This window comes from Emydura macquarii, unplaced genomic scaffold (genome assembly GCF_026122565.2).
Source record: "Emydura macquarii macquarii isolate MOO-44397 ecotype Brisbane River unplaced genomic scaffold, CSIRO-AGI_Emac_v2 contig_1043, whole genome shotgun sequence".
Taxonomy (NCBI): Eukaryota; Metazoa; Chordata; order Testudines; family Chelidae; genus Emydura; species Emydura macquarii.
In genome coordinates this window covers 15394762-15421533 of record NW_027131180.1, presented here as the reverse complement: position 1 = coordinate 15421533, position 26772 = coordinate 15394762, and the positions used below count along the sequence as shown (strand labels likewise).

The following is a 26772-nucleotide window of genomic DNA, read 5'->3' as shown; positions in this document are numbered from 1 at the left end:
CAAGTTTTTTACAAGCTTAGTGTTGATAACGTAACATGCAATCTTAACACAATAGCTATTTTTTTAAATTGCTGAATTGCTGTGTTTTGCTACATCTAGATTCTTACATTAAAACATTTAATGCAAATAGTTAACAAAAACAGGTGATGAAACGTACCTATATGGAAATGTGGAAAGCAGAGACAGAGAGAGAGAACTAGTGGTTCATGTGTTTAATAAAAATAGTGGTTGTGTCCAGCAGTTAAAAAATACTGGGAAGAAATTAGAATCAAACTCAACATACTGAGTAGTGATATCCCAAATTGTGTAGGGGTTTTTGTATTTCAAGACATGGAAATTATTTTGTATTTAACCACGATATGGAAATAATTCTTGTTCGGACCATCTTTTATAGCTAAGTGAGATGGTGGGAAAACGCTTCTGGGCCAAATACAGCTGAATAATCCTAGACATTAGATAAAACAATAATTAATTCACAGACAAAAATGATATTAATATGGAGTTAAAATGAAGACTACATATTGGTAATTTAGGGTGAAATACATGATGAATATTTTATAATTTATCCTCAAAGTAAACATCATAAACCCAGGAAATTCAGAGTTAAAGATAAATTGAAAAGAAATGTAAACGTAATGTTTGTAGTTCCAGATTAGATAAATTGATTTTTAAATACACATTAGATTTTTTTATTTTTTCCCTTCTTAGTGTTACTACAGGGCAGGATTAAGGTTGTCTGGGTGCTTTAACTATGTATTTCCATACCTTACCATATTTGGATTTCTTTAAATTTAACTCTACATTTCTAGGTTTAGATGCTTGTTTTGGGGAAAATTATAACATCTATAATTAATTTTACCTCAGACAACTGATTAACTCTAAGAATAATTAGAGTTAAACTATCTTAATTTAGTCTTTGAGAATTTCCTTGTTTAAAACAAAATTAAAATGTCATACATAGACAGTAAACAAATCCAAAAATAATGAAACAGGTGTTTTTTTCTAGAGATTTAAAAATATGTAGTATGAACCTTAAATCTTAACGGGTTTTTAAAAAATAAATATATTTCTTAATGGTAACTTTCTTGCCATTTTTCATAACGGAAAGGACAGGCTTGCACATAAAATGTGTTCTGGATACTCACAAAAATTGTCTAATTTCAAAATGACTGCCATCTCCTATTTTTCTGAAAATTACTGAGCACCTTAGTTAAGACACCCACTTTGAAAATGGCCACCATCTCCTAGTGTTCCCAATGGGTTTGAGGCTACATGCTGCACTCAGTTAAGATGCTTTTAAAATGGCTACCACACAAGACACCTTAAGGGAAGACAGTGACCTCCCATGTTGTCAAAGGTGCAGAGAAGCACTGTAAGGAGCAGGTAAATGGAGAAAGAGCCTCTGTGGCTTCAGTCCCACTGAGGACAGTGGAGGCCATTTTGAAAAAGGGCAGTTTTTTGTGGAATTCTCTGAAGAGTGTATGCATCCTCCTCTGCTGAAAAATAAACTCTCACTTATGAAGAATGAGAAAAAAAATTACCATAACTTCTTAAAAAAAAGATGAAATTTAAAAAAATTAAATATATTTTAAAATTCAGCTTGTGCCTCTTTAACAGTAGTACAAATTGAAGTGCAACACATACTGGATGATAAATTAAGAGCTGGCAAGGGTGTGATTTCAAATTAATTCATAAGATCCACTGTATGAACTGTCCATAGAGTGCCTTATTCTGCAGGGCTTGCTGTGACTGTGTGTTCACACCTGACACACTATTGTAATGTTTGTACAAGGTATGCCTTGTGAGCTATCATTTAAAAACTCATAATTTTGCTGATCAGTAATATCATGGCACAATGCACGTGGCAGCATTATACGTGAAGTTATAAACATAAGTTGAAATCATGACTGAAAGTATGTTTTCCACATAAATCTGGAGAATGGCCAAACCAGTTCCTCAGAGATAACAGGTAAATTGACACCTTTACTCTTCAAATTAGTTGAAAATTGAAGGTGGAAGACAGCTTGGGTGAAAGTGATCATGAAATGACAGATTCATGATTCTAAAGGCTGGTCTACACTAGAGAGTTTTGTCAACAAAATTCAGCTTTTGTTGACCAAACAATGGAGGTGTACACATTCAAATGCCCTTCCCACTGATATAACTCCCTTGAAATGCTGACATAATAAAACCACCAGAACTAGAGGTGTAAGCCTTATATCGGCATAGATAGGGCGACACAGTGTGAGTGTAGATACTGCGTTCCTTACATCCGCTGTTAGCTGATCCACTGGAGCCCTGAAATTGACAAGAATGACAGCTGGACCCCACTCCAGTCTGAGAGTGGGATGAGAAGCCTGGGGCAGCTGGACCCCGCTCCAGGTTGGGGCTGGGGTGAGAAGCCCCAACTCAGAGAAGGGCGAAAAGCCCCAAGTGACCTCTCCCGGCTGGGAGTGGGGAGGGGGACCAGCCCCAGGCGACTTCTTTACCCGCTGCCCACCGGGGCCAGGACTGAGCCGTGAAATTGACAAAGCTGTCAGCTCCCAGATGGGAATGGGTGGGGTTCAGCTGTGAAATTGATAAGGCTGCCTGGCTCCTGGCAGGGAGTGGGTTGGGAGGCAGAGGAGTGAGAAGCTGGGGTAGCTGGACCACGCTCCCCATGGGTGAGAAACGCCGTGTGGCTTCCCCCAGGTCCTGGTGGGGAATGGGGCATGGGGGCGGGGCAGCCTGCTGGGAGCCCTGGAGACTGTGGGTCGGCAGGGCTCCTGGCAGGGAGCTGCCAGGGGATCTGAGAGACTGGTCTCTCAGCTCCCCACACTGCCCCTTAGGTTGGTGGAAGTGCTCCTGGTGAGGACACAAACCACCACCCCAAGGAGGGGAGTGTGAACATGCATCACCACAGTAATTACTTTCTAATGTAGATAAGGCCTAAGGACTGATAGGCGGGAAAACAACAGAATAAAGACAATAGATTTAAAGAAGGCAGACTTTAGCAAACTCAGAGAAGGGTAGATAAGATCCCATGGGAAGCAAGTCTAAGGGAAAAAAGAGTTCATGAGAGTTGGGAGGTTTTAAAAGAGACATTATTAAGGGCACAAAAGCATGCTATAGCAATGTGTAGCAAAGATAGAAAGTATGGTAAGAGGCCACCCTAGCTTAACCAGATCTTAAATGACCTGAAACTCAAAAAAGAGTCATACAAAAGTGGAAACTAGGTCAAATTACAAAGAATGAGTATTAAAAAAAAAACACAAGCATATAGGGACAAAATTAGCAAGGCAAGGCACAAAACAAGATTAAACTAGCTAAAATATAAAGGGTAACAAGGAAGTATTTTACAAATACATAACACGCAAGAGGAAGAACAAGAACAAGGTAGGCCCATCATTCAAAGAGAAGAGAAAGATGATAACAGAAAACGCAGCAGTGGCCAAAGTATTAAATGCCTCTTTTGTTTCAGTTTTCATCAAACAAATTAAGAGTAATCAGATGACTAACGTAGTGAACATCAGTGTAAGTGGGGTAGGATCTGTTGGCTAAAATTGGAAAAGAACAAGTTAAGAATTTCTTATGCAAGTTAGTTGTCTTAAAGTCTGCAGAGCCTGATGAAATACACCCTGGAATACTTAAGGAACTGGTTGAAGAGATCTGTGAGTCATTAGCAGTTATCTTTGAGAACTTGTGTAGGATGGGAGAGATCTCAGAGAAGGAGAACTGGAAAAAGGCAAGTATAAACATTGGCGATCCCTCGAGTTGAGGGATTTTATGGGTTTTATTTTATATGGGTCCCTTGGTGACTGAGAAGTCTGATCCTTGAGCCGCAGACTCATTGGCAGACGTTGCAAGTAGTGTTGGAAGGCGGGCTTGGTCCATGATTACTGCATGACAGTTATCTGTCCTTTCTTCTGGCATTTTTCTGCAACCAGGGCAAGACAATTTTCCTCAAAAATGGTCATTCCTTCTTTGACAAGTCTTCACCAGTTAGCCCTATCTTGGGCTACTGTCTCCCAGTGTGTGATGTCAATGCCACATCTCTTAGTGTTTGTCTTAAGGGTGTCTTTGAAGCGTTTCTTTTGGCCTCCCCATTTCCTTTCTCCTTTGGTGAGTTGGGTGTACAGCAATTGTTTTGGTAGGCATGCATGAGGCATGTGCACGCAGTGCCTGCTTCACCTGAGCTATTGCAGGATAATCAGGGCTTCAACACTGAAGATGCTGGCTTCCGTGAGGACACTGGTGTTATTATGGCAATCCTCCCACTTTATGTTGAGAATCTTCCAGAGAAAGTGCAGATGCTGGCATTCCAGGTTTTTCAGATGTTTTCTGTAGGTCACCGAAGTCTCATAGCCATAGAGGAGAGTTGGAATTACCACCACTTTATAAACTAAAAATCTAGTGTGTGTTCTGATGTCATGGTTATTGAACACCTGGTGGAACAGTCTGCCAAAGGCAAGGCTGGCACAATGGATTCTGTGCTGAATCTCAATGTCTATGTTTATCCTCTGTGAGAAATGGCTGCCAACGTAGGCAAAATATTCTACATTTTCCAGTTCCTCTCTGTTAATGTAGATCTTCCTTGCTGGGTCTGATAATTGACCGGGAGCAGGCTGGTGGAGAACTTTTGTTTTGCCGATGTTCAGGGTTAGCCCTAAGCTTTTGTAGAAGCAGTTGAGGGCTGTTTGTAGATTCTCTTTTGAATATACAACTATAGCATAATCATCTGAGTACTGGAGTTTGGTTATTGTTGCCAATGATACTTTAGTTCTAGCACGGAGGTGAGAGAGGTTGAAGAGGTTGCTGTCAGTCTGATACTGGATGCCAATGCCCTGTGGGAGACGGTCTTGGATTAGTGTTTTCATAGCTGCCGGGAAAATGGAGAAGAGAATGAGTGCCGGTACACAACCTTGCTTTACACCAGTTCAGGTGGCAAAGGGCTCAGAGATAGAGCCACTGCATGGGATGGAGGCAGTCATCTGGTTGTGGAAGAGTTTTACAATGGTGGTAAATTTGCTTGGACAACCAAACTTTGAAATGATTTATCATAGAGCCTCATGGTTGATAGAGTCAAAGGCTTTGGTCAGATCGATAAAGGTCATATACAGCTCCTGGTGTTGTTCTTGACATTTTTCCCGGATCTGCCTAGTCATATTGGTGGTGCCTCATGATGGTCTGAAGCCACATTGGGAGTTCCTCTGCAAGAGGCAGCAAACGATTCAATAAGATTCTAGCAAGAATCTTCACAGCAATGGAGAGGAGGGCAATGCCTCAATAATTACCACAGTCGACCGTCTTTCCCTTTTTGAAAATGTTGACAATGTATCTATCTATAAAAAGGGGACTAAGGACAACCCAGGGAATTATAGACCAGTCAGCTTAACTTTGGATCCCAGAAAGATAACGGAGCATATAACAAACATAATTTGTAGGCACCAAGAAGAAAATAAGTGACAAGTAATAATCAACATGGATTTGTCAAGAACAAATCATGTCAAACCAACCTAATATCCTTCTTTGACAGGGTAACAAGTCTTGTGGATAGGGGAAAGGCATAGATGTGATATATCTTGACTTCAGTAAAGTTTTTTGTGATGCTGTATAAAAAAGAAAAATAACTAGTTACACTAATACAGCCACCACTGTTGCAAAATTGCAATAAATTTTGTACAAAGTATGTCATGTAAGGTATCAGTGGAAAAAGTTATAATCTGTTAAGTATAATTGTGCTGTTTAAATCCATGTATCATCATTGCATCTGAAGTTATGAATATTGGCTATGTGTTTGTATCTCAAATATGTTTTGTTCTTGAGTGACACGCACAAGGCAAATTTACATCTGGTTGATGGGCCATCCATGTGTTAATGGGCCATTGAAGAGACTCAACTCACCCAGTAAGCTCCCCCTGGAGATGTTTCAGAGAGCACTGAGGCAATGGCTGCCCCCGTGACTCAGTGAGGCATGTCAGGACATGTGATCTAACACTCCATTTTTTTGCCAATAACTTTCCAGGCACATGGGCTGAGGGTATTAAAGAGTAGACTGTGACATCACTGCTTTGTCTGCAATCCTGCTCCACTTCTCTGGACTGTGATTTCTGACAAGAAGGAAGCTTTGGACAAAGGACTGATGATCCCCAATCTTTTGCGTGATCCAGAGAGACTTATTGAAAGCTAGCAAACTTACCCTCACTGCTATTATCTTGACTGAAGGACTCTGAAACCACTTTTAATGTATCTGAATCCTTTAACTATCTAATAAGTCTTCTTATCTTTACTAATAAAACTTTAATTTAGTTACTAAAGGAATTGGCTGCAGCATCATTTTTGGGTAAGATCTAAAGCATATATTGACCTGGGATGAGTGGCCAGTTCCTTGGAGTTGGAAGAACCTAATATATGTGATTTCTGGTTTTAATAATCATTTATAAAAAAATCCAGTTGTCTTGGTGGTAAGCCAGGGGCTGGAATACCTAAGGGGATTGTGTTTTTGCTTCTTGTTAACCAGTGTGCTGATACAGGAGCTCATTTTTGTTACTGGCTTGGTGAAATCTAATTATAGAATATACCACCCATTTGGGGTATGTCTGCCCTCTTCCTAGAAGTTTTTCCTGAATTTGGCATTCTCAGCTGTGACCCATACCAAGTAGTGTGATACTTTTGAAACACTATTACATGACCTTCTCATAAACTAACTAGAGAAATATAGCCTAGAAGAACCTACTATAAGGTGGACACACCACTGGCTGGAAAACTGTACTTAGAGAGTAGTTATCAATTATTTACAATCAAGCTGGAAGGGCATATCAAGTGGGGTCCCACAGGGATCTGTCCTGTGTCCAGTTCTATTCAATGGCTTCACAAATGATTTAGACAACATCATAGAGAGTACACTTATAAAATCTGCAGATGATATCAAACTGGGAAGGGTTGCAAGCATTTTGGAGGTCAGGATTAGAATTCAAAATGATCTTGACAAACTGGAGAAATGGTCTAAATTAAATAGAATGAAATCCTGTGAGAATAAATGCAAAGTACTACACTTAGGAAGGAATAATCAGTTGCACAAACACAAAATGGGAAATGACTGCCTAGGAAGGACTACTTCAGAGAAGGATCTGGGGGTCAGAGTGGATCACAAACTAAATATGAGTCAACAATTTAACACTGTTGCAAAAAAAAAAAAAAAAAAGCAAACATTCTGGGATATATTAGCAGAAGTGGTGTAAGCAAGACACAGGAAATCTTCCACTCTACTCTGCACTGATAAGGCCTCAGCACTGATAAGGCCTCAACTGCTGACCATTAAAAGTAATGAGAAGACACAGAAAAAACTTGATACTGAAAAGAAACCCCGGTCTTGGAAAACTAAACAAGAAGAGAATGTCCCCTACCATGACTCACCATAGTGTGAGAGACAGAACTCCTCCACCACTGCAATTTACAAACCCCTTAAAAGGAAAGGGGATTGAAGTGAAAGGAAGGTACCCAAGGCCAGCATCTAGGTGGCATGCTGTCTGTGCAACACTGGAGCCCGGCTCTAGGCCAGAGGGCACGCTGGGGAGCTCAGCAATGGCAATAGCTGTATTGTGTTAGTAGAAGGATTTTCAGTGCCCACGTGTAGAACACAAGGTTGCAGCTTCATGTTTGGTGTCTGTGTAACTTGCAGGCATTGGCTTCTCTTCTCTAGCTCATCTTATTCCTGCCTTCTACACCTCCAGCAGGTTTCTGGGGTGCGACCTGCCTGGAGGGCATCCCAAAGCGAATCGATAGCGGGGACAGCAGGGAGGGTTTGCTCCTTTGGGGGTGAGGAACCAGAAGGGGACAGTGGGAGAGTGCCTGCTAGGTAAGAACTGAGGGAGGCGGATCTCAGGGCTGCTGGGATCGCCCTGCCAGGAGCAGCTGGAGAGAGCCAAGGTGCGAACTCAGCCTGCGGTTGATTGCTACCGCCGCGCCCCCCAGTCCAGGACCCTCCCCGGGGAGCTCAAAGCGCCGTAGGGAAGCAGCAGCACCCGACTCTGCCCGGGCCAGGCAGCCACCAGCAGCCGGGGGGCGGGGCGGGGCTGAGCCGAAGCCCCTCCCCGGCCCGCGCGCGCACACCTCCCTCTGCCCCGCGGCTCCCGCTTCGTCCTCGGGAATCTATCCGCCCCGCCCCCTTCTCGTCAGCCCGCCCCCGCCGCGCCGCCGTTCTCCCGCCCGTCCCGTTAGGAGGACGGATTTTCTGTCGGCGGTGCACCGCCCCCCTCCCCTTTAACCTCGCCCCTCCCCCCGGAAGCGGTAATGCTCCGCCAGCCACACACACGGGAAGTGGTGGAGGAACCGGACAGGAACCTCCTCCCCTCCCCTCCCCCCGCTCGCACATCCCCAGCGCTGCTGAGTCTGTCTCCTCGCTCTGGAGCGGTGGGGCTGCCGTGGGGGCAGCGCGCGCGCGGCCGGCGGGGGAGGGGGGAATCCCGGCCCGGAGCGGCCCATCCCGGCCCGGCGGCAGCGCTGGTCCCATGGCGCGGAGCCGGAGCCGGGGCTGAGGACCCCGCCCGCCCATGGACCCCGCCGAGGAGGAGGAGAAGCCGCAGCAGCAGCCGCAGCCGCCCCCGGTGATCTACACCATGGAGAACAAGCCCATCGTGACCTGTGAGTGACCCACCCGGGCGGCGGCGGGCAGGGAGGGAGAGAAACACCCGGAGCCGCCGCTGCCGCCTCCGCCTCCGCCTCCCCCCCGGGGCAGCGCCCCTGCCCCCGAGCGCTGTGGGGCCCGGCGGGGCGCTGCCGCCTGGCGGAGGAGGGCTCGTCGCCCGGGGCGGCGGGGGGTGGCTCCCGGGTCCAGCCGGCTTCATGGAAGGCGGGTGAGGGCGGGACTGGCCCTGCTGGCGCCCCCGACAGAGAGAGACCGACCGGGGGGGCTGTGCGGGGCGCGCCTGGTGAGTGCGGGGGGCCGCTGGGCGCTCGGACGCCGGGGCTCTGCTCGGTGCCGGGGGCTCTGGGGAGGGGCGCGTCAGGGGGAGATTTCTGGTGGCCAGCGCCTCAGGTCAGGGGTCTAGAAAGCCGGTGCCACTCGCTGCTCGCTGCCCGCCCGCCTTTCGATGGCCGGTGACGTTTATTAATAGCCAGTGTGATTGTCCAGGTTGCACATACTGCGCTGCTTGGGTTGCAGCCGGGTCAGGGAACCACACATTTCTCTAACCCTAGCCGTTCCCATAGGTGGTTGTGTTTTTTCTTAAGCAGTAAACACGTTTATTATTCTTCACTTTTGTAAAAGCTTGGCTTTGGTACAACTCTGGCTAGTCTTACCTGCAGAGACAACAGTTAAGGCTAACAGATTTCGGAAGAGAGATGATCATGCTTCATATTTTAAACCAATCTGAAGGAGAAGTTAGGATGGTGGGGGAAGGCTATCCCACATCTGCCCACTGCACCGTTCTTATGATTTCTTTTGAACTATCTGGTGCTGGCTACTGTCAGAGACAGGCTACAGGACTAGATGGGCCTTGGGGATGAGCCATTATGACTGCTGTGTTTTTACAGAATCAGAAGTTCTCTCATTTAAAAAACATCTTAAAGATATAGGCACAAGGCTTCATGATATACTTCCTGGAATATGCGGGATAGTTTTCAAATCTTGCTATGTTTTTAACTCTTGGCACAAGGATATGTGATTAATTTATAAGCATATCAATTGCTGGCAACAAGGAATTTTCAAGTATGGTCCCAGTCTTAGCAAATGTTTTCATCCTTCAAATTGCCCCTATCTGTTCCATTCAGGTATGAATGTGGGGAAAGGGAAAGGCATGAGAACTCTCTTCTGTCACTTAAAGTATTGGTGTTTTTTCCCTGCAAGTCCTGCTCAATCTATCTGTCCAGTTATATGGGCAAATTACCTGCAGGTGCACAGTTTTTATAAAAATTATTCTTGGAATGCATGTTAACACTTCCTTCAAACAAAAAACAAACTGATCAAATATCTGGTGCTTCTGTGATGAACTGCTTTTGGAAGAAGCAGAGAGAGGGGCAGGACAGATATTAATTTTAGAGAGCATTGGTGATTAGGTGGGGGCAAACCTGAGGATTGGAGAAGGGCAAAGTCTAGAGAGGGATGGAGTAGATCAAACATAATTAGCAGATTAGAGTTGAGTTCAAGAACAGTGAAACAGTTTAAATGCTGTAGTCTCGGGACACTGAATCAGACCAGCTTCATACCAGTATGGACTGACTTGTTATACACCAAAAAGCAGCAGTTAACTTGGAATTATACCAGGAAAAAATATTTATAAACACTTGGACAAATAAAATACTAAACTTACAGGCACTTCTAGTTATTACACCTGAGTGGTGGTCCGTGTGAAAATATCAGAGGCACTTAATTGTTCTATGAAAAGTCTAGAGAAACAGTTAAATTAGCAACCTCTTCCTCAGTTTAACAAAATGGAACTGTTAACTGCTTGTTCATAGTGCTTGCTGGGCAAGAGTTATTGGTTTTTCTCCCATTTTTATATCAGCAACATGAGAAATAGCCTATTTAAAATAAAAAAGTTCTGTCATTTTGGCATACTGAATACTTTTGCTATGTGCTGTGCTCACGTCTGAGCTGTCTATAAAATATACATTGGGTATATAGTGTGCCTTCTTTCTTTAACAATCTGTTTCATTTTTATATTTCAGTTTGTTCTATAAAATCTGTCTGACTTTCTAGACTTGATGGAAAAGACTCCTTAACTGTAAACTCAGTTGCATTTACCTATGCAGCCTGGAATTATGTTTTCATTTCATGCAGAGCACTTAAAAATATGTGATGTCTGTCTTTTGTAGTTCAACAAGTGCAGTGCCTGTTTCTTCATTGATATAGCTTGTAAGCTAAATTCAGTGATACGTGGAACTATCCTGCTATTTCCACCTGTTCCAAGAATCTTTCAAATTAGTTTCACTCCCAATTTACATTAAAATGCACAAGAAACTTTAAAAATGTCATCATGCTTTCCTTGTTAGTGTTATGTTAACATTATAGGGCTAAGAAGGAGGGGTTCATGGACTTGCTGTTTTTAACTGTTAACCAACCTTGCGAAAAATTACTTCAGACTGAAATAATTTGTGCTTGATTTCAGTCTGAGAGTGTCTGTCTATAAAGTCTGATGAAACTTGATTCCCCTGTTTTTAATTGAAAAAATGCAACAAATTATTTGAGTAACCACACCCAAACCCCTTAAAACTTTTCAAAATAGATATGACATGAGCTGCAGCAGTGCCACATTTGCCAGGCATCTCACCCATGTACCGCAGTTTTGAATTCAAGGAAGCTTGTGAGACAACCAACAAATGTGATAGTTGTAGTGCTTTTTGTGATGTGGACATCTGTTCACCGGGAACAGGACTGAGAACTTAATTCATTTTACATAGGCAGCTGAACAGCTGTAAATGGTGGTGACTTCAGATCACTTACCTTCCTGGGCTGGATATGAACATATGACTTAGTGAACAAAGACTTTATAACTGGAATTCTTCTCAAGCCATCCAGACCCTCCTTTCCCCCCAATTTATGTGGTGGGGGATATGCTTTGGTTTGAATTCCTGGCTTTCCTGTCCATGTAGGAAGAGATAACAAGGACCATAGAGTTTCAAAAGAGTGAAAGGAGAGGTAAACACAGCTTGTGGGAGAGGCGGTATGCAAAGTGGATGTGCATAGTTGAGGATTCCTGATTGAGTGTTGTGGAGTTCTGCAAGTGGTGTTTTGCATAGAATACCACAAAAACCTGTGATGAATAGCCATGCTTGCAGAACATCTTTTCTGACCATAAGTGATCTGGGCCTTGGGGATTTTTGTTTTTTGTTTTGTCTCATCCCAAAGGATGAATCTGGATCACTAGTTCAATACTGATCTCAGAGAAGGATTGTTACCAGTCCCTTTAAAACCAGGGTTTTTGCCAGGAAAGGTTTGGTTATTTCTCTGTACAACTCTTCTGTGTGTAGTTTTTGTTACCCAAACTCACATCAAGGCATTTTGAACAGTACATTGTTAAACTTAATTAACATGCTGTTAAAGGATTTTTCAGGGTTCTGAACTTATTTAGATATTATGCGTAAATCTAATATATGAGCTATAAGACTACATACAGAAGTCTAGGTGATCTGATGATATCATGGTAACCATGACAATAAAGCTTGAATGGTTTGTGACCTCATCAGAATTCTGAGTTGTTTTCTTACCATGTCAATTTCCCACTATCTTCTCTCATGTGATAACAAATACGGAAAACACTTTAAATCTTACACAGGACAAAATGTCCTTGTGGTTAGTACAGAAAATAATTTAACATATTTAAATTAAGTACTTTATTAGTAGCAGAGTTATGATGATAGAAGTAACTCACCAAATAATACTGCTTACTTTGTGTACTGCTGTTTTGTTTTCAAATGTTGTGACTATTATCTTGTATTTAAAAAGGTTTCATGGTGTTCGATCTTCAGGTAACAATGGCTATGAGTAACATTTACTCCCTAGCTAACAGTGGGCTCTTTGTCTGATTAAGTGTATTAAAAACTTGATGTTGAGGAATTGAGATACAAAGAAATAATGCCAACCAGTTTCTTGTTACATAAATTTATGGTGAAGGTTGTTGAATGACTTGTTTGTACCCTAAATAAATCTTTTCTGTTACAACAATGAGTGGATCCTTCTCCACGGTTCTGCATTTGGTAAATGCTTATATTGTGAAATAGCCCTCCCTCCTTTTCAACATACTTCTGCCAATCTAAGAAACTGTACAGCTGTTTTAAATGATTAAAAAAGAATATTGGAAGGCCAGTCTTTTCTGATGTTAAACCCATTTTGAACGCTATCCTTGTCAACAAGCAATATTTAAAATATAGTTGCTGTCATAGGAAGCCTGAGAATTGCTTTGGAAAAAATGCTATATTTTTCTGAGGCAAAATTGGTCATTCATTTGTAACCTCACACCTGTGAATTTTGTTCTCTCATAGTAATTCATGGATATACTGGCAAGATCAAGAATTCCAGATTTATCTGTGTTTGCTGCTTTATGATGGTATTTATATACAGTATAAAAAAATCGTATAGGACTTCACAAGGCAGGTTGTATCAGTGACTGTCATAAGCATACCTTGAAAAGTAGTCTTTACTTAATTTGGAGACATGGTTGGCTTAAAATTGTCTATGCAACAGTGGTGACTAGTTCCCATGTGATCAATATTTTCCCAAAATTCATGCTTGGATTTCTGAAATGAAAGCTTTTACACCCTTTGGTGGTAGCAGCAGAGTAAAACTGATAGGCAAGTCAGTTTTATTATCACTGTTCAGAACCCGGTAAATAATTTCTGTTCTGTTTAGGTTCTTATGCATAAAGCCCTGCGCAGATACAAAATTTGGATCTGCATCCATCCGTGATCTGCAAAAATGGTCCGCAAATATCTGCAGATTTGCAGGGTTCTACTTATACTATACAAATTGTCTGTTCCGAACACTTGCTATTTCACCTCTGTAAAATTATTCACCCCCAACAGAAATGCAACCATTAGGGGAAGGGGTGAAAGGCAACATCTGTTCCAATAGAATCACTGCAAAGCAGTTCATGACAAGAAATCGAGACTGCTTCATGAAATTGAAATTTCAAGAGGAATTTAGGTAAGAGAATGCAGTTGACCATTTTTGGCATCTGGCATGTAGGCTGACAAAATATAAGTAACTTAAAACTTGACAGACTAATATAGCTCTTATTCACTTATTCCCCCAGGAAAAAATTCTTAAGTTTGAGAATACATATCATTTAGGACCAACAGTAATTTAAGGAATAAAAATTCCAACAAGAATGTGGTAGCTACTTTTAAAAAAAAGTATTAGAAACCCATGACATACAAAGTTAAGAGCCAAATATTAGGATGTTTGGAAATGCACAATTAAGACGCACACAGTTTTAACTTTGTCCTTGTGATAGTATCAACCTCTACTTTCCCTTCTTTGTTTCTTTCATACCTTCAGCCTGGTTCTACAAACCCTTATTCACATGACTGGAATTCTGCTGTATCAGGCTGCTATTTTATAAGGTGTTTATGGATCAAGGGCTTTTTCTAAGGGTTTTAAGAAATTCAAACTGGCTGTGGACACCTTACCTTTGTAAAAGTCAACATGCTGGTATACTGGCCACATTACTACTATCCTTCTTTTGTTATCTTTTTTTCACAAGGGCTCTAAGTTGGCTGCAGAAGCAGAAATCTTAAATATGAAAGATTTGTTCAGCTTGTACAACTTGTATGTTTGATGCCAGTTGGGAATGCAACATTTTGTCACCATGCTAACTTTTGCTCTTTTCATATAAGTGTAATGAAGAATAATGGCTTTCAGGTGTGCAGTTTGTCTCAGGAATTTATAAAGTATATCTTTTTCTGTGGTCCGAAAGATAGACAAATTTTGATACATCAACATCCATGTCATGTGTTAGGTTTTTTGTTTCTCTCAACAGACAGAGACTGCACAGGAAAACTCAGCTTTAATTATGGAGCCACAACCATGACTACAGACAGGTCATATACAGCATAGCAGATCACTGGAGGTCTGTCCTTCCATGCTGCATTACATGGAGAAGGATGCCCTCCACTTCCCCCCCAAAAATTGTTATTTTGGAGGTTTTTTACTGAAAGCACTCTCTTTCATGCAGCCTAGTTCCTCCTGCCCCCTACTCTTTTTTTTTTTTTTTTTAATTCCCCAAACCTGTTTTTCCTATGAATGTCTGCAAGATCCTTTCTGAGCCATTAAGATCCCCTTCTTTTTCTTTCTCTTCTCTTTCCTCTTCCTTAGCATGTCAGTTCTGCAAGTTGTACAAAATCATCATCGCCATGGAAGTCTGGATATTTTGCCTGAAATAGCCATTGGGGCTCCGCATAATTATATGAATAGGTATTTCATCACTGCCAGTCTCTGCTGGGTTGTGAACAAGGGGTTAAGCTGGAATTCAACACTGTTTCTGCCTGGCTGTGCTGCACTACTGGTGCTACATTGCCAGTACAGCTCTGATTTCTAGTTTTTCTCCTAGTTCCATGTTTATTCCAGAAGCAGAGCAAGATAGAAAGAATATGAGTGTTTTAGCTTTCCACTGTAGTATCTTCATGCAGCGGCTGGAATCTGGAAGATGACTAGTAATAAGAAGCTCAAGTAAGTTTTAAGCTTTTGGAGCCAGTGCTGCTGCAGAAGTATTATTGTGCTGTTAATTTTTAAATTAACCAATGTTTTTAATGTGAACGGGCAGTACTTGAAAGTCAGTTTGCCTCTTCACTTACCTGACAAGTCTTGAACTCAGGTCTTTGTTTTCCTTTGGAGTAACTGATCTCACTAACACCTTTAAACAGTGCAGACTGCATTCTTTGGTATCTTAAACAAATTACTTATTGAAAGGCTTGAAATTTAACATTTGTTTTAAAATGCTTAATACCAGCATCCACATATTTTGAAAAATAAACAAATGTTAAAATATTTTAGTTCTGTCTGAACAGTAATTTCCAGGATATTCATGTACTAGCATGTCAAAATGTTCTTCTATATAGATCAATGTTCTGATGTTAGTGTGGCTTCCTTTATCTGACTTGCTATTAGATTGTTGTTACTATCCAGAATATATGTTTTTAATCATAGAATGATTCCATGTGGCAGGGACCAGTCAGTGAGTCTTCTAGTGCATCTCCTGCATCATTGCAGCTTGATTACATTTTTGCTAAACTATCCCTAATAAAGTAATACTCAGATGGTTGTGTTTTTGCAATTTCCCCAGCAGCTGCTTCTTTTGTAATTGTTCTTGTTATGCTGGTCTTAAATTTTCCCTGCTATACCTTAAACCCATTAGTTTATTATATTCTCCCTAACTAATGAGTATGGGTCCCAACTGAAGTAGAGAATTGCACATAACGCTTTCTCAGCACTAGTCCATTCTAGTATTATGTTGGTGGTTGGGGTGCAATCTCATTGAAACTGGTGGATGTAACACCGCACAATGAGGATAAATTGTAAAAAGCAATTAAGCTGGTTTATAGAATCAATAGCTAAAACTCTAGGAGCCACCACCCAAAGCACAGGTCATGTGTGAGATTTGAATAGGAGTGGAGCCAAGCAGTCTGAGGGATTTTCCCCTGGAGTCTGAATGCAATCAAGGGGGCTGGTTATTGTTTGAGGAAGCTGTTTGTGAGAGAGAGGGCAGAAACAAAACAGAAGCCCATAAAGAGAGGGTGGCAAGGAGGTCCCAGAGATAGAACCTTTTATAGCATGACCTTGAGGGGAAAAATGAATGCTTTTCAGTGGAGTACTGGCTGAAAAGAGGCTTGGAACTGTAAGCAAAGAAATTGGCTCCTACTGTTTGATTACTCATTTGTTAGGGAAACAGGATTTTATGCACACTCTTTGTAAATAAACTGGATTGCATCAAAGAAATACCTGACTCCATCATCAATGTATTTTATTAATGGAAACAGCCAATATTCAGGCCTTGTGGGTTAACTGTTCATGTCAAAAGGGCTAAGGGATAACATTGGTGGAATACTATAATGACTGTTAAAACATTTTCAGAAAAAAATATTTTTATAACTAATTTCCAAGCTGAATGGCTTCCACTTTTTCTAAGGAATTCAACTTTTATCTTTTGGTCCTCTCTAGTATATGTTTTCTTAATAATATGACGGCACTTTACCTCTTAAAAAATACCAACAAATTCTTGCTTTATTATGCATGTTCTGTATGCACGAGTTAAGGTGACCGCATCACTTATTAGTGTGAATTACTGATTTATAAGTGTGTTCACCCGCAAAAGGTGATACTTATAACATTCACATAGTAACTTTCAATCTAATTTGTAGAAACTTTACAAATTTCAGTTTTTACATTTTCTGAAAAGTATCTTTGCAGCTGTATTATAGAATTGTTAATTTACAGCTGTCTTATGAGATACTCTGTTATGAGTATGTTTCTACCTATATATTCAAATATACCATGCCTTATAAAGAGTGCCTTTCTTATGATAATCTCAGAGCTTTTTACAAGAGGTAGCGAAGTACCCAGTTTTTACAGGTGGGGAAATGGAGCCACACAATATATTATTTAGCTAAGGGCACACAAGCAGTGTATAGTAGAGTGGGGATTAAAGCCAGGTTTTCTGACTTATAGTCTACTGCTCTGACAACTAGACAATTTTGCCTCCTGTCTTAAATGGAAAAACTGCTTTTCAGATATATAGTCTTCCATGGAAGAGGGATCTCACAATATGCATATTGCATAATCTTCATATATTTCAAACAGGCATAATCTATAAAATAATGTTAATGGGAAAGAAAAGCAAGTGCTTTCTTCATGTTTCCACCATCTGTCCTTTCCTAAAAGATACTTTTATGGTGCTTATCACATAATGAGTGCTTCAAATTTTACTGACCTCTAAGCTGACAGATATCTGAGTGTCATTAATTTGCATGCCTATAAAAAACACTTGTTACAGCACCAATTTGCCTTTCACCTATTTGTTACAGCTGAACCGGTTACAAAAGGATGGTTGAGTGCTTTCAATCATCTGTAGTGCTGATTAGTTAAACACAGTACTGTTAAAATTCACTACATGCATTAGAGCATTGGTTCTCAACCACCTCTGGTTGTGACCTCCAGTTTATGTGAGGGTCCCGAGCTGTAAGCAGCCTTGAGCCTGGCTAGGCACAGGGCTGTGAGCCTCCCTGCTTCCTACTGGTGAAGGAACATGGGGAGGGAGGAGAGCGGTGACACACAGATACTGCACACTCCGCCTCCAACATTCTGTGCTATGAGGCGAGCATCAGGAGCTGCTGCTCTCTGCTTTCCACTTATGCAGCCCAGGTGGGGAAAGTGACCCGGATGCAGGGAGCCCTGACATTTCTTCTTCCTCTCCCCTACATTCCCCTAGCGAGGGGCAAGAGGAGCAGTGTTTGAGGGGGGAGCAAGCAGCAATACCAGCTGCTCAGTGCATGCAGGTCAGTTTTCCCAGGTGGGCATGGGGGCGGTGCAGGGGTTAAGTGCGAAGGGGGCACAGTGCAGGGGCAAAGAGGGAGTGGGAAGCCCCCAGGAGCCAGGGAAGCCCCCAGGGCCAGGGAGTCACACTCCGAGGCTTGCTGTGTGAAAGGGGTTACCAATACAAAAAATTTCAGAACCACTGCATTAGAGGTTATATCAAATCATGGTAGGTTCCCCAGAAACCACAGTCTAGCTGAAACTAACATAGACTATTTTATTTTTCTGGGCAGTGGTAGCAGGAATACAGATTTAAGGCATGCAAGTTATTTCTTTAAAAAAATCCTAAAATATTTCCAAACTTTCTTAAAAAAGCAAAACAAAAAAACTCTGGTAATATTTACTTTCAGTACTAGGGTTTAATACTCTTAGTGATTTAAGTTTGTGCCTATACAATGGTTTGAAAATACAAAGCACTAAGTGATAAAGTAGTGATCATAAGTATGTTTTGTCAAACTGTTTGAAGGAATAAAAAGTTGACTTGCCAAAGGGGCTTTCCATCTACAAATTCCTAGTACTTGTTTTATAATATAAACCCGGTTGACTTAACCATCTGTTTTAAGCTTGCATCTTGAGAATGACCCTTTTAAAACCTCAGATTAATTAGTGATTGATTATAACAGTCCAGTGAGTTGTCGAAAAGCAGCTCCTGGTAGCAGAATTTATCTTACCATTTTTTTAAAAAAAGGCAAGGTTAGAAAAATTGATTTCCACTGTGAAATTTGGGAATGGAAATTAAAAAAAAAAAAAAAAATCCCTTTTGGCTCTAATAGTGTGAGGGTATAGGGGAGCTGTCTCATCTCTGGTATCAGAGTGCTTTACAAAATAATGGTTTGTTGGCTCGTAATTGTCTATCCTATTTCAGGCTAGTGAGGGATAGCTTCCTTCAGTTTTATTTTACTTGCTCAGGGAAAGTGTGGACATAGAAATGGATTTTGCATTTGATTCTGAAAACTGTAAGGTTCATGGGACTCCCTTCCTCGAAGATCAGACTGCAGTGCTATATGTATACAGCTAATACAGCTGCTGCAGTGTGTCTGGTGAAGACGCTCTATGCCTGTCAGCATAATAAAACTGCCTCTGTGAGCAGCAGAAGCTATGTCAGTGAGAGAAGCTCTCCCACTGACACAGCACTGTGCACGTGGGTGCTTATATCGGTGTAACTTACGTTGCTTGGTGGTTTTTTCATACCCCTGAGCAACTTAAGCTATGCTGACATAGGCTGTAGTGTAGACATAGCAACCAGCCCACAGTTAGGCTGAGCTCAGCAAACATTTCTGGTCCCAATCTTTTGTCCTCGAAAAGTCAGACTTATGCCCAAACTACCCTGAGATCACTCCAAATCTTGTGCTCGCATTCAAGAAACAAAGTTTCTAGAGAAGGATGGTCTAGTGGTTAGGACGGTAAGCTGAGACTCAGGATACCAGAGTTCAATTTCCTGATGCATCAGACTTATGTGACCTTGTGCAAGTCACTAACCTCTCTGAGCCTTAGTTCCCTATTTATGAAATGGGGATAATAGTTCTTCCCTATTTTACAGGGGTATTATGAGGATAAATACATCAGACTGTAAGACAGTCAAACAATATGGTAGTGGGGACCACATAAGTACCTAAGATAGATTTTTGGTAAGAGAAGACAATGATTAAAGGAGGAATCCTCTGGAGTTAGAATGGTTCTCTAAGAAATTGTCCCTGTCTTGCCACACTTTTGAGACATGTCAGATTTGGAGAGAGGAGCTTAGAAAGGGAAAACAGCACAATTGGTGGCAGACCAGAGAGGAGAGCAGGCCTCCAGACTTCCTCTCTTGGAGAGAGAGCTGACTGAAGGCAAGAGCTCCTTGGATGACCACTGCCAAATGGCCCTTTCCTGAATGTGTTTTTGAAGTATGTTTACACAGCATTTTTATTAGCTTCAGAACTTTAGGACCCAGGGGTGAGAAGAAATTTGCAAACTCTTGTCCCCTGAAGTTTTTCTGTTCAGTGTCACTTGATGAGTATTATTGGGTGTTTTAGCATTAATGTTGCTTGCAGTGAGCAGGTGATGCCACTCCAAGAGTGGGAGTCCTCTGTGTATTTATATTTAAGATGATATAAGAACCATCTTTTTTGGAGAAAGGATATAGACCGGTTGGCACACAGAACTGGGAAGGGCGGTTTTTATCCACTAACCCAGGTACAGTGGCTAGCTATCCTGCTATTATAAGGATCAAACAAGAAGACAAACCCCTTCAGATTAGGGCTTGGCTTATCTTAGTCAAATTTAAGGGATACAACAACAAAAGACATCTTCTTCCAGTGCAGCATCCTCATTTTTATGTCTGCAAGGAAATTCAAGGCTTACCTAAGCCAGTTCCAAAAGAAAGATTTTCTCTTCTCAGGAGGTAGCCTGGCTTCAATTCCGTGGAAGGTTCCAAAATTATTTTTTCTTTCCCATTTATGTACACCCTTTCATTTCCCTCCTACATCTGACTCCTTTGCTACAGTATGAATAAGAGGTCCTGTCTTCCACAACTAATTTGTGTCCTCTCCTGAGTATCCTTACAGTGAAGGCAGATCTCTGTATCCCATCCAATGAAAAGGGAGTTTGCCTGCAAGTTGAAGGATGGGGCCTATTCACCCTTGTGACATTCCCCTAGTGCAATTTGGACTGGTGAATTGCTGTCACTCCACTCCACCATTCCTGGAATACTTCTTACTCTGCTGTAAGAATCCCCACTCCTGGGCAGTTCACACACAGCCTTCAGTGTGTAAGTGGCTCCTAACCAGGTGAATGAGTGCTTCTAGCCAGCCTCTCTTTGGATTATACAGCAGAATGACCCCAGTCATATCCCAAGTCCTAGTTGCAAATTTAGGAACTTCCGTCTTACAATGTTTAAATGCTGCCCACTGAACAATGTAAGCTCATATAAGTTTGTCAATTTAACAAAGAAATTGGTATTCACCAGCCTTGTTGTTCCCAGTGAAGTCTCCCACACACTTCAAACCAAATGCACTGTTTTGGATAAAACAAATAAATTTATTCACTACAGAAGGATTTTAAGTGATTAGAAGTCAAAGGATAGTAAGTCAGATTTGGTCAAGAGGAAACAAAAGCAAAACACATTCTAAACTGAGGTTAACACTTTTAGCAACCTTACAAACATAGGTGTTTCTCATCACAAGCTGGCTGGTTTCTCTTCAGCCAGGCTCTCCCCTTTGGTCAGCACTTAGTTGCTTGGTGGTGTTTGTAGATGGAGGTGGAAGAGAGAGAGCAGCATGGCAAATGTCTCCCCTTTTAAAATGTCCCGTCTACCCTCTGGGGTTTTGCCGTCCTCCCCCCCCCCCCCCGGTCAGATGATAAACAGTATCCTTGTATGGACTCATCCATGTCCTGAGTCAGTGAGCATTACTTCATCATGGTTCCAAGCTGGCCAAGGGAAGGGAGAGTCAAACTGGTTCTTTGTTGATACCTGGGCTAGTTCTTTGTTCCTGGAAAGCTAAGCGGGGTTTGTCCTATACAAGCCTTGAACAGGTGTGGACTGCCCCTCTGCTCCTGGAGTTTTTTGCCTGGATATGTTTCAAGCCATGAGGCTATGTCATTAGGAATATTACATAGCAAAGCCTCACAGCCATACACATGACATTGCAACAAACATTACTATAACAATAATGCTCAGTATGTCATGAGCATTCCAAAAACATCTTATATGACATACTTTGCATTAAAAACAATACACAAATGTACTACAAGGGTGAACATGGGAGTGCAGGGTGTCATAACCCTGTATCAGTATGGTATCTTTTTAAAGACAGAAATTAACTTCAAAGCTTCAGAGTTACAGGTATCTTCGCACAGGATTTCCCTCACCTTTGGGTCCTGCTCCACTTTTATATCTCAAGAGTTGGTTTATTGGCATCCTTGAAACATGTTCCGTATTGTGAGACTCGGTTTGTATTTGTGTGCAATTGAAGTTTGTATGGGAGCTCTTCTTGTGACTTTTAAGAACTGACACTAAGTAGGTTCTAGATGGGGCTTGAGATAGTGGCATTTGAATAGAGCATGGGGGGATAGGCTCATGCTCCAACTACTGATGTCTGGGAGCCAAAAATCAAAGAGCTAGAGGAGACTTCCAACATGGCTTGTTCTACAGAGCTTGAGACCCAAGAATGGGACTTCTGTGTGACATAACTAATTCTGCTTCTTTGAAGGCTAAGAGATATTTCCTTCTGCTGTTCTGGACTTGCACTTTGTTTGTTTGTCTAAATAATCTCATGATAGTCTTCTTGCTTTAGCAGCTGAATGGCACACTGTTAACTACTTAATTGATAAGCGTTTGGCTTTTGTCATATCATGGCCCTCCTCTTTTAATATTAAGTTTAATATAAATGGTCTGCTTATTTGCCTCATTTACCTACAAGGTCTCTGACCCCATATGCCAGTATTCTGCAGGTAATGTTTGCAAAGAATAACCTTAGTGCTACTAATAAGTTCAGCCAAATTTGCTGATTTTTCTGTACTCCCTGCTCAACAGTCTCTGAAATGTTTATACCCCTTTGGGTGATTGTAGTACTTGGTAGTTGCATTTGTTCCATTTTTAAGAAAGTTGATGTCGCCAGGAAAAAAAGATGCATTGTTTTCCTCAGACTCTTTCTTGCCTGGATCATAAAACATGCTGACAGTTTCTGGTATTTGCTTTAAAAATCACTTAGTAGCATTAGCGTTCACATTATTGGTCCTTGTAAAGTTGATTTTAGGGACTTGGTTTCTTTCCAGATAAGGATAAGATCAAAGTCCTTCAGTTTCATTAGATATTCTCTGGAATTTTAAGTACCATGTTTTGTTTCAATAGAATCTAAATCTAAAGGCCTTTCATATTATTATAGTAACTTGAAATGGTGCCATCTGACTTAAGCAATTTAGGTACTCTATTTAAACTGAATATACCACTAAATACTGTGCCTTTTTTTTTCTTATGTTTAAAAAGAAAAGCATAAGAATGAACTCTTCTCAGGAGATTAGATAGTTTGAGGCCTTGGTTGTGAGATATAAAATGCCTTCTGTATCTTGTCCTCCGGTTAAAATCTAGCCTACATTATAAGATCACAAAACGACTGTAAAATAGGAATGGTTTTGGATTACCTACCAGTGGGCATTGAATTTGAACCAGAGACTAGCAGATTAAAGGCACTATGCACCAGCATCTTGTCTGAATGTTAAACACCCCCCAAAGAAGATATTGAAAGTTAGGCACCCAGAATTATAAGATATTGTGACATTATTCAGGGTACAATCTGGACTGTTGAGCAGCTTTGTCCCCTCAATTCTCCATCCTGGGATGCCTTTTTACACTGCTTCGCTGTGAGAACAACCACTCCTGATCTGGTGTCACACAGCCTTCAGCATGTAAATTACTCCCAGTTATACTGTCTGAGGGGTATGGCCAGCCACTCTTGAATTACACTGCAGAGCAACACCAACCAACTTCCAGTCCCAGACTTTCTCCCAGAAATGTATGTCTTATACCAGTGACTCTCAACCTTTCCAGACTATTGTACCCCTTCAGATTTGTCTTGTATACCCCCGTTTCACCTCACTTGGCTACTTGCTTACAAGATCAGACATAAAAATGAAAAAGTGTCACAGCACACTATTAATGAAAAATTGCTTTTTCACTTTTACCATATAATTATAAAATCAGTTGGAATATAAATATTGTACTTACATTTCAATGTATAGTATATAGAGCAGAATATATGTCGTATGAAATTTTAGTTTGTACTGACTTTGCTAGTGCTTTGTATGTAGCCTGTTGTAAAAGTAGGCAGATATCTAGATGAGTTGATGCACTTCTGCATACTCCCTAGGGTACACTTACTCCTGGTTGCACACCACTGTCTTACACTGCCCAGCTCTCTCCTGGACAATACAAGCTCATATGAAGTCCATCATTTAATTAATAGGAAATGATATGCACAAATCCTGTTACCTGAAGAGTTTCCCAAAACACTTGAGTCCAAGCACACTGGTTAAGATAAAACAGTAAAACAAGTTTATTAACTTAAAATCTATCTTTCTGAAGTTATTACAAGTAATGAAGCATAAAAGTAAGAATTGGTTACAAGAAAACAAAAGGTAAAACGCAGCTAATATCTGACTTAACAAGCTAAATGAATTCAAAGCAAAGGTCTCTCACCACATGCTTCAGCAGTCTTACTGGCTGGATTCCTTTTGGCCAGGACCCCTCCTCTAGTTCAGTATTACTTTCCTTGTCCTTCAGGTGGTGGTGATGCCTTGGACAGAGAGAAAGGGAAAAGTATTTTTGCGGTGTCTGTTCCCCTTTCTTATAGTTCTTTTTCTTCGAAAATCATCTCCAGCTGAGATTCAGGAGACAGTCTGTGGAGACAGGAACCTCCTGATGTTTCTTTGCCAAGATGTACCTTTCTTGCTCATACCTTTTTTTCTGCCAAATAATGGCCACTTGACCAGTGATAGTCCATTTGATCTTGTTGACACCTGACTGAGGCGTCTGTTTGCCTTTTGTTTTTGAAGAATTGGTTTGTGGCTGTTTTTGCAGCCTTGGAACATGCCTCCAGTAATATTATACAGTAGAATAACTTTACATACAATATTGCCATTTTACCAGGACAATGATAAGCAAATTGAGATTTCAAATGATACTTCACAAGGAATACTTTGTACAAAACTCATCATAGTATTTTTTAAAATGGGCTAACATAAGGGTACAGACTCACAGCTACTCTTGAATAATTGTGCCTGGTTTCTTTCCTGTTTAATGGACATAATGCCTGCATTAGAGTTCATTTGTTTGTGGTCTGATTCAGCACCCATTTTAGTCTAATGAAAAACTCATAGATCACAAGTACTGGATCCAGGCCCTCTCTTTGCAAAGTGCTTTGTGACCCTCAGAAGAAAGCCACTGTACAAATGCCAGATATATTTCACATTGTATGGCCCTTCTTGTGCCTTCCAAACTCCTGATGAACTTGATGAGTCATCAATGAGTAATTGAAGGAAAAATAGAAGTACTTACTGTAGGTTCCAAACATAAACCATTTTCAGATGGAAGGTGGTTTATGACACGGTGATTTGCTGCTCCACTCTAGATGCTTTCCTGCATGCTCCCCTAAGGAACAATATATATGCTGCCATTCCGAACCCCGGTAAAGATCTTTGCCTCATCTCTTAAAGGGACAAACATTTTTACTAATCAGAAGTATGAGTCTAAGTTTGAGTTAAGATGAAACAGACTTTGTAAACTTGATGTGGTATCTTAGGTATATTCTAGGTTTTCAGCATTAAAAGCCTAAATATTTCAAATTACATGTTTAACAAAAATAAAAATACTTTAAGACAGGGGTGTGAGGAGATTTGAATAGAGCCAACAAAACCAACTCTTTAATCTGTATAGCATTGCTATTTTAGGCTGCATGAATAGGATGGTTGTATAAATACACTATTTTAGGCTGCATGAATAGGATGGTTGTATAAATACACTACTACGTCTAATTCAATACTTTTTGATTCTTTGGTCAAGGGGTGCTATTTAATTTGGTATAAACTGTAGGTCATATGAAATTAGATGCTACATACTTATAATTAAAAATCCTGGGCCTCTTGATATCTGGAAAAGTGTTGGTGTAATAAGTTTGTTCATTTAAGGCTCACATTATGTTGCTTTCCAGGAGCTTATTTTATCACTCAAAATAATAGTCTCTGTGTAAAATATGTAGTAGAGTGCTATTGCAGAAAACTGATAAAGATCTCCTATCTAGTCTTCCTCAGATGTGACAATTATGATCAGTCTGTTAAAAGTTATTACTTATTTGTGTAGGGGTCATCCAGGCTTTCTTCTCTCCAGCTCTTTTCACTCCATCCTTGCCCTAAAGGATTCTGTCTTGGTGTTGATCCTTTTGGCTTAAGAGTCTAAATGCTGAAGCCTTTTGGAATGTCTGCTAGCAGGGTGTCTGGGGAACAATGTGAAGTGTTCAATTTCATTACATTCACTCTCCAATGATAAATGTCTGGTTTTTGTTTTGTTTTGTTTTTTTCTCTTTAGCCTTTGATTGCTTATAAAGTTCTGATTCAGAACTGTCATTTCCCATGTGCCAACATGCCATTACTAGACCACTAAGATGTAGTTCATTTTGTGCAAATTGCTGTGATTTCCAAATCAGACTATCTGTGGCTTAGCTTATCTAGCTACCATAACAAGCTGTTAAGGCAAAATCAGCAATAATGGAGCTTAAATTTATTTCAATGTTAAGCTTATAATAAATTCCACAAACTGTAAACTTAAATCGGTTGTAGGGTCTTGTGTAATGCTCCTGGATTGCAATGCAGGAAGAATAGTGTGGAGGTAAAGCATGAGTAGAAAAATTTCTGCAGTTCAGTACAGGCATTTGGAGATTAGTGATTATGGTTCTATTTCAGACTGTCATGGGAAACCAGGATGGATAAAAATGGATGTTTTTAAAACAATCAAAACTTTTATTTAAATTGGATTATTTTGATTTCATTTCAACTTTTTTCTTTTTAAAAATAAACAGATTTAAAACAATGTAAATGTAATAAAAATATATTAAGGCTTAAACTTATTAGCTCTTTCTTAAAAAATAAATATGTTGAATCCATGAGCCTCTACCAAATACTTGAGTTAAAGACTGCTTTTCTATATAAAGAAAGAATTAGGGGAAAATCCATCTAATTTTTGAGGTCAAGCTTTATAAACATGGCACTTATAAGTCGTACTATATTAAGGGCTTGTT

The 26772-nt window shown here is 40.8% G+C and overlaps 1 protein-coding gene across 1 annotated transcript in view; it reads left to right on the top strand.

Annotated features, from left to right (window-relative positions):
• The first annotated feature begins 8288 nt into the window (after window positions 1-8288).
• The window catches only part of TRAPPC10 (trafficking protein particle complex subunit 10), a 92217-nt gene continuing 73733 nt past the window's right edge, over window positions 8289-26772 (top strand). The window contains exon 1 of the mRNA XM_067545167.1: window positions 8289-8622. Coding sequence (XP_067401268.1) covers window positions 8532-8622 — 91 coding nt within the window. The 5' untranslated portion in view covers window positions 8289-8531. The remainder of the gene's footprint in view (window positions 8623-26772) is intronic.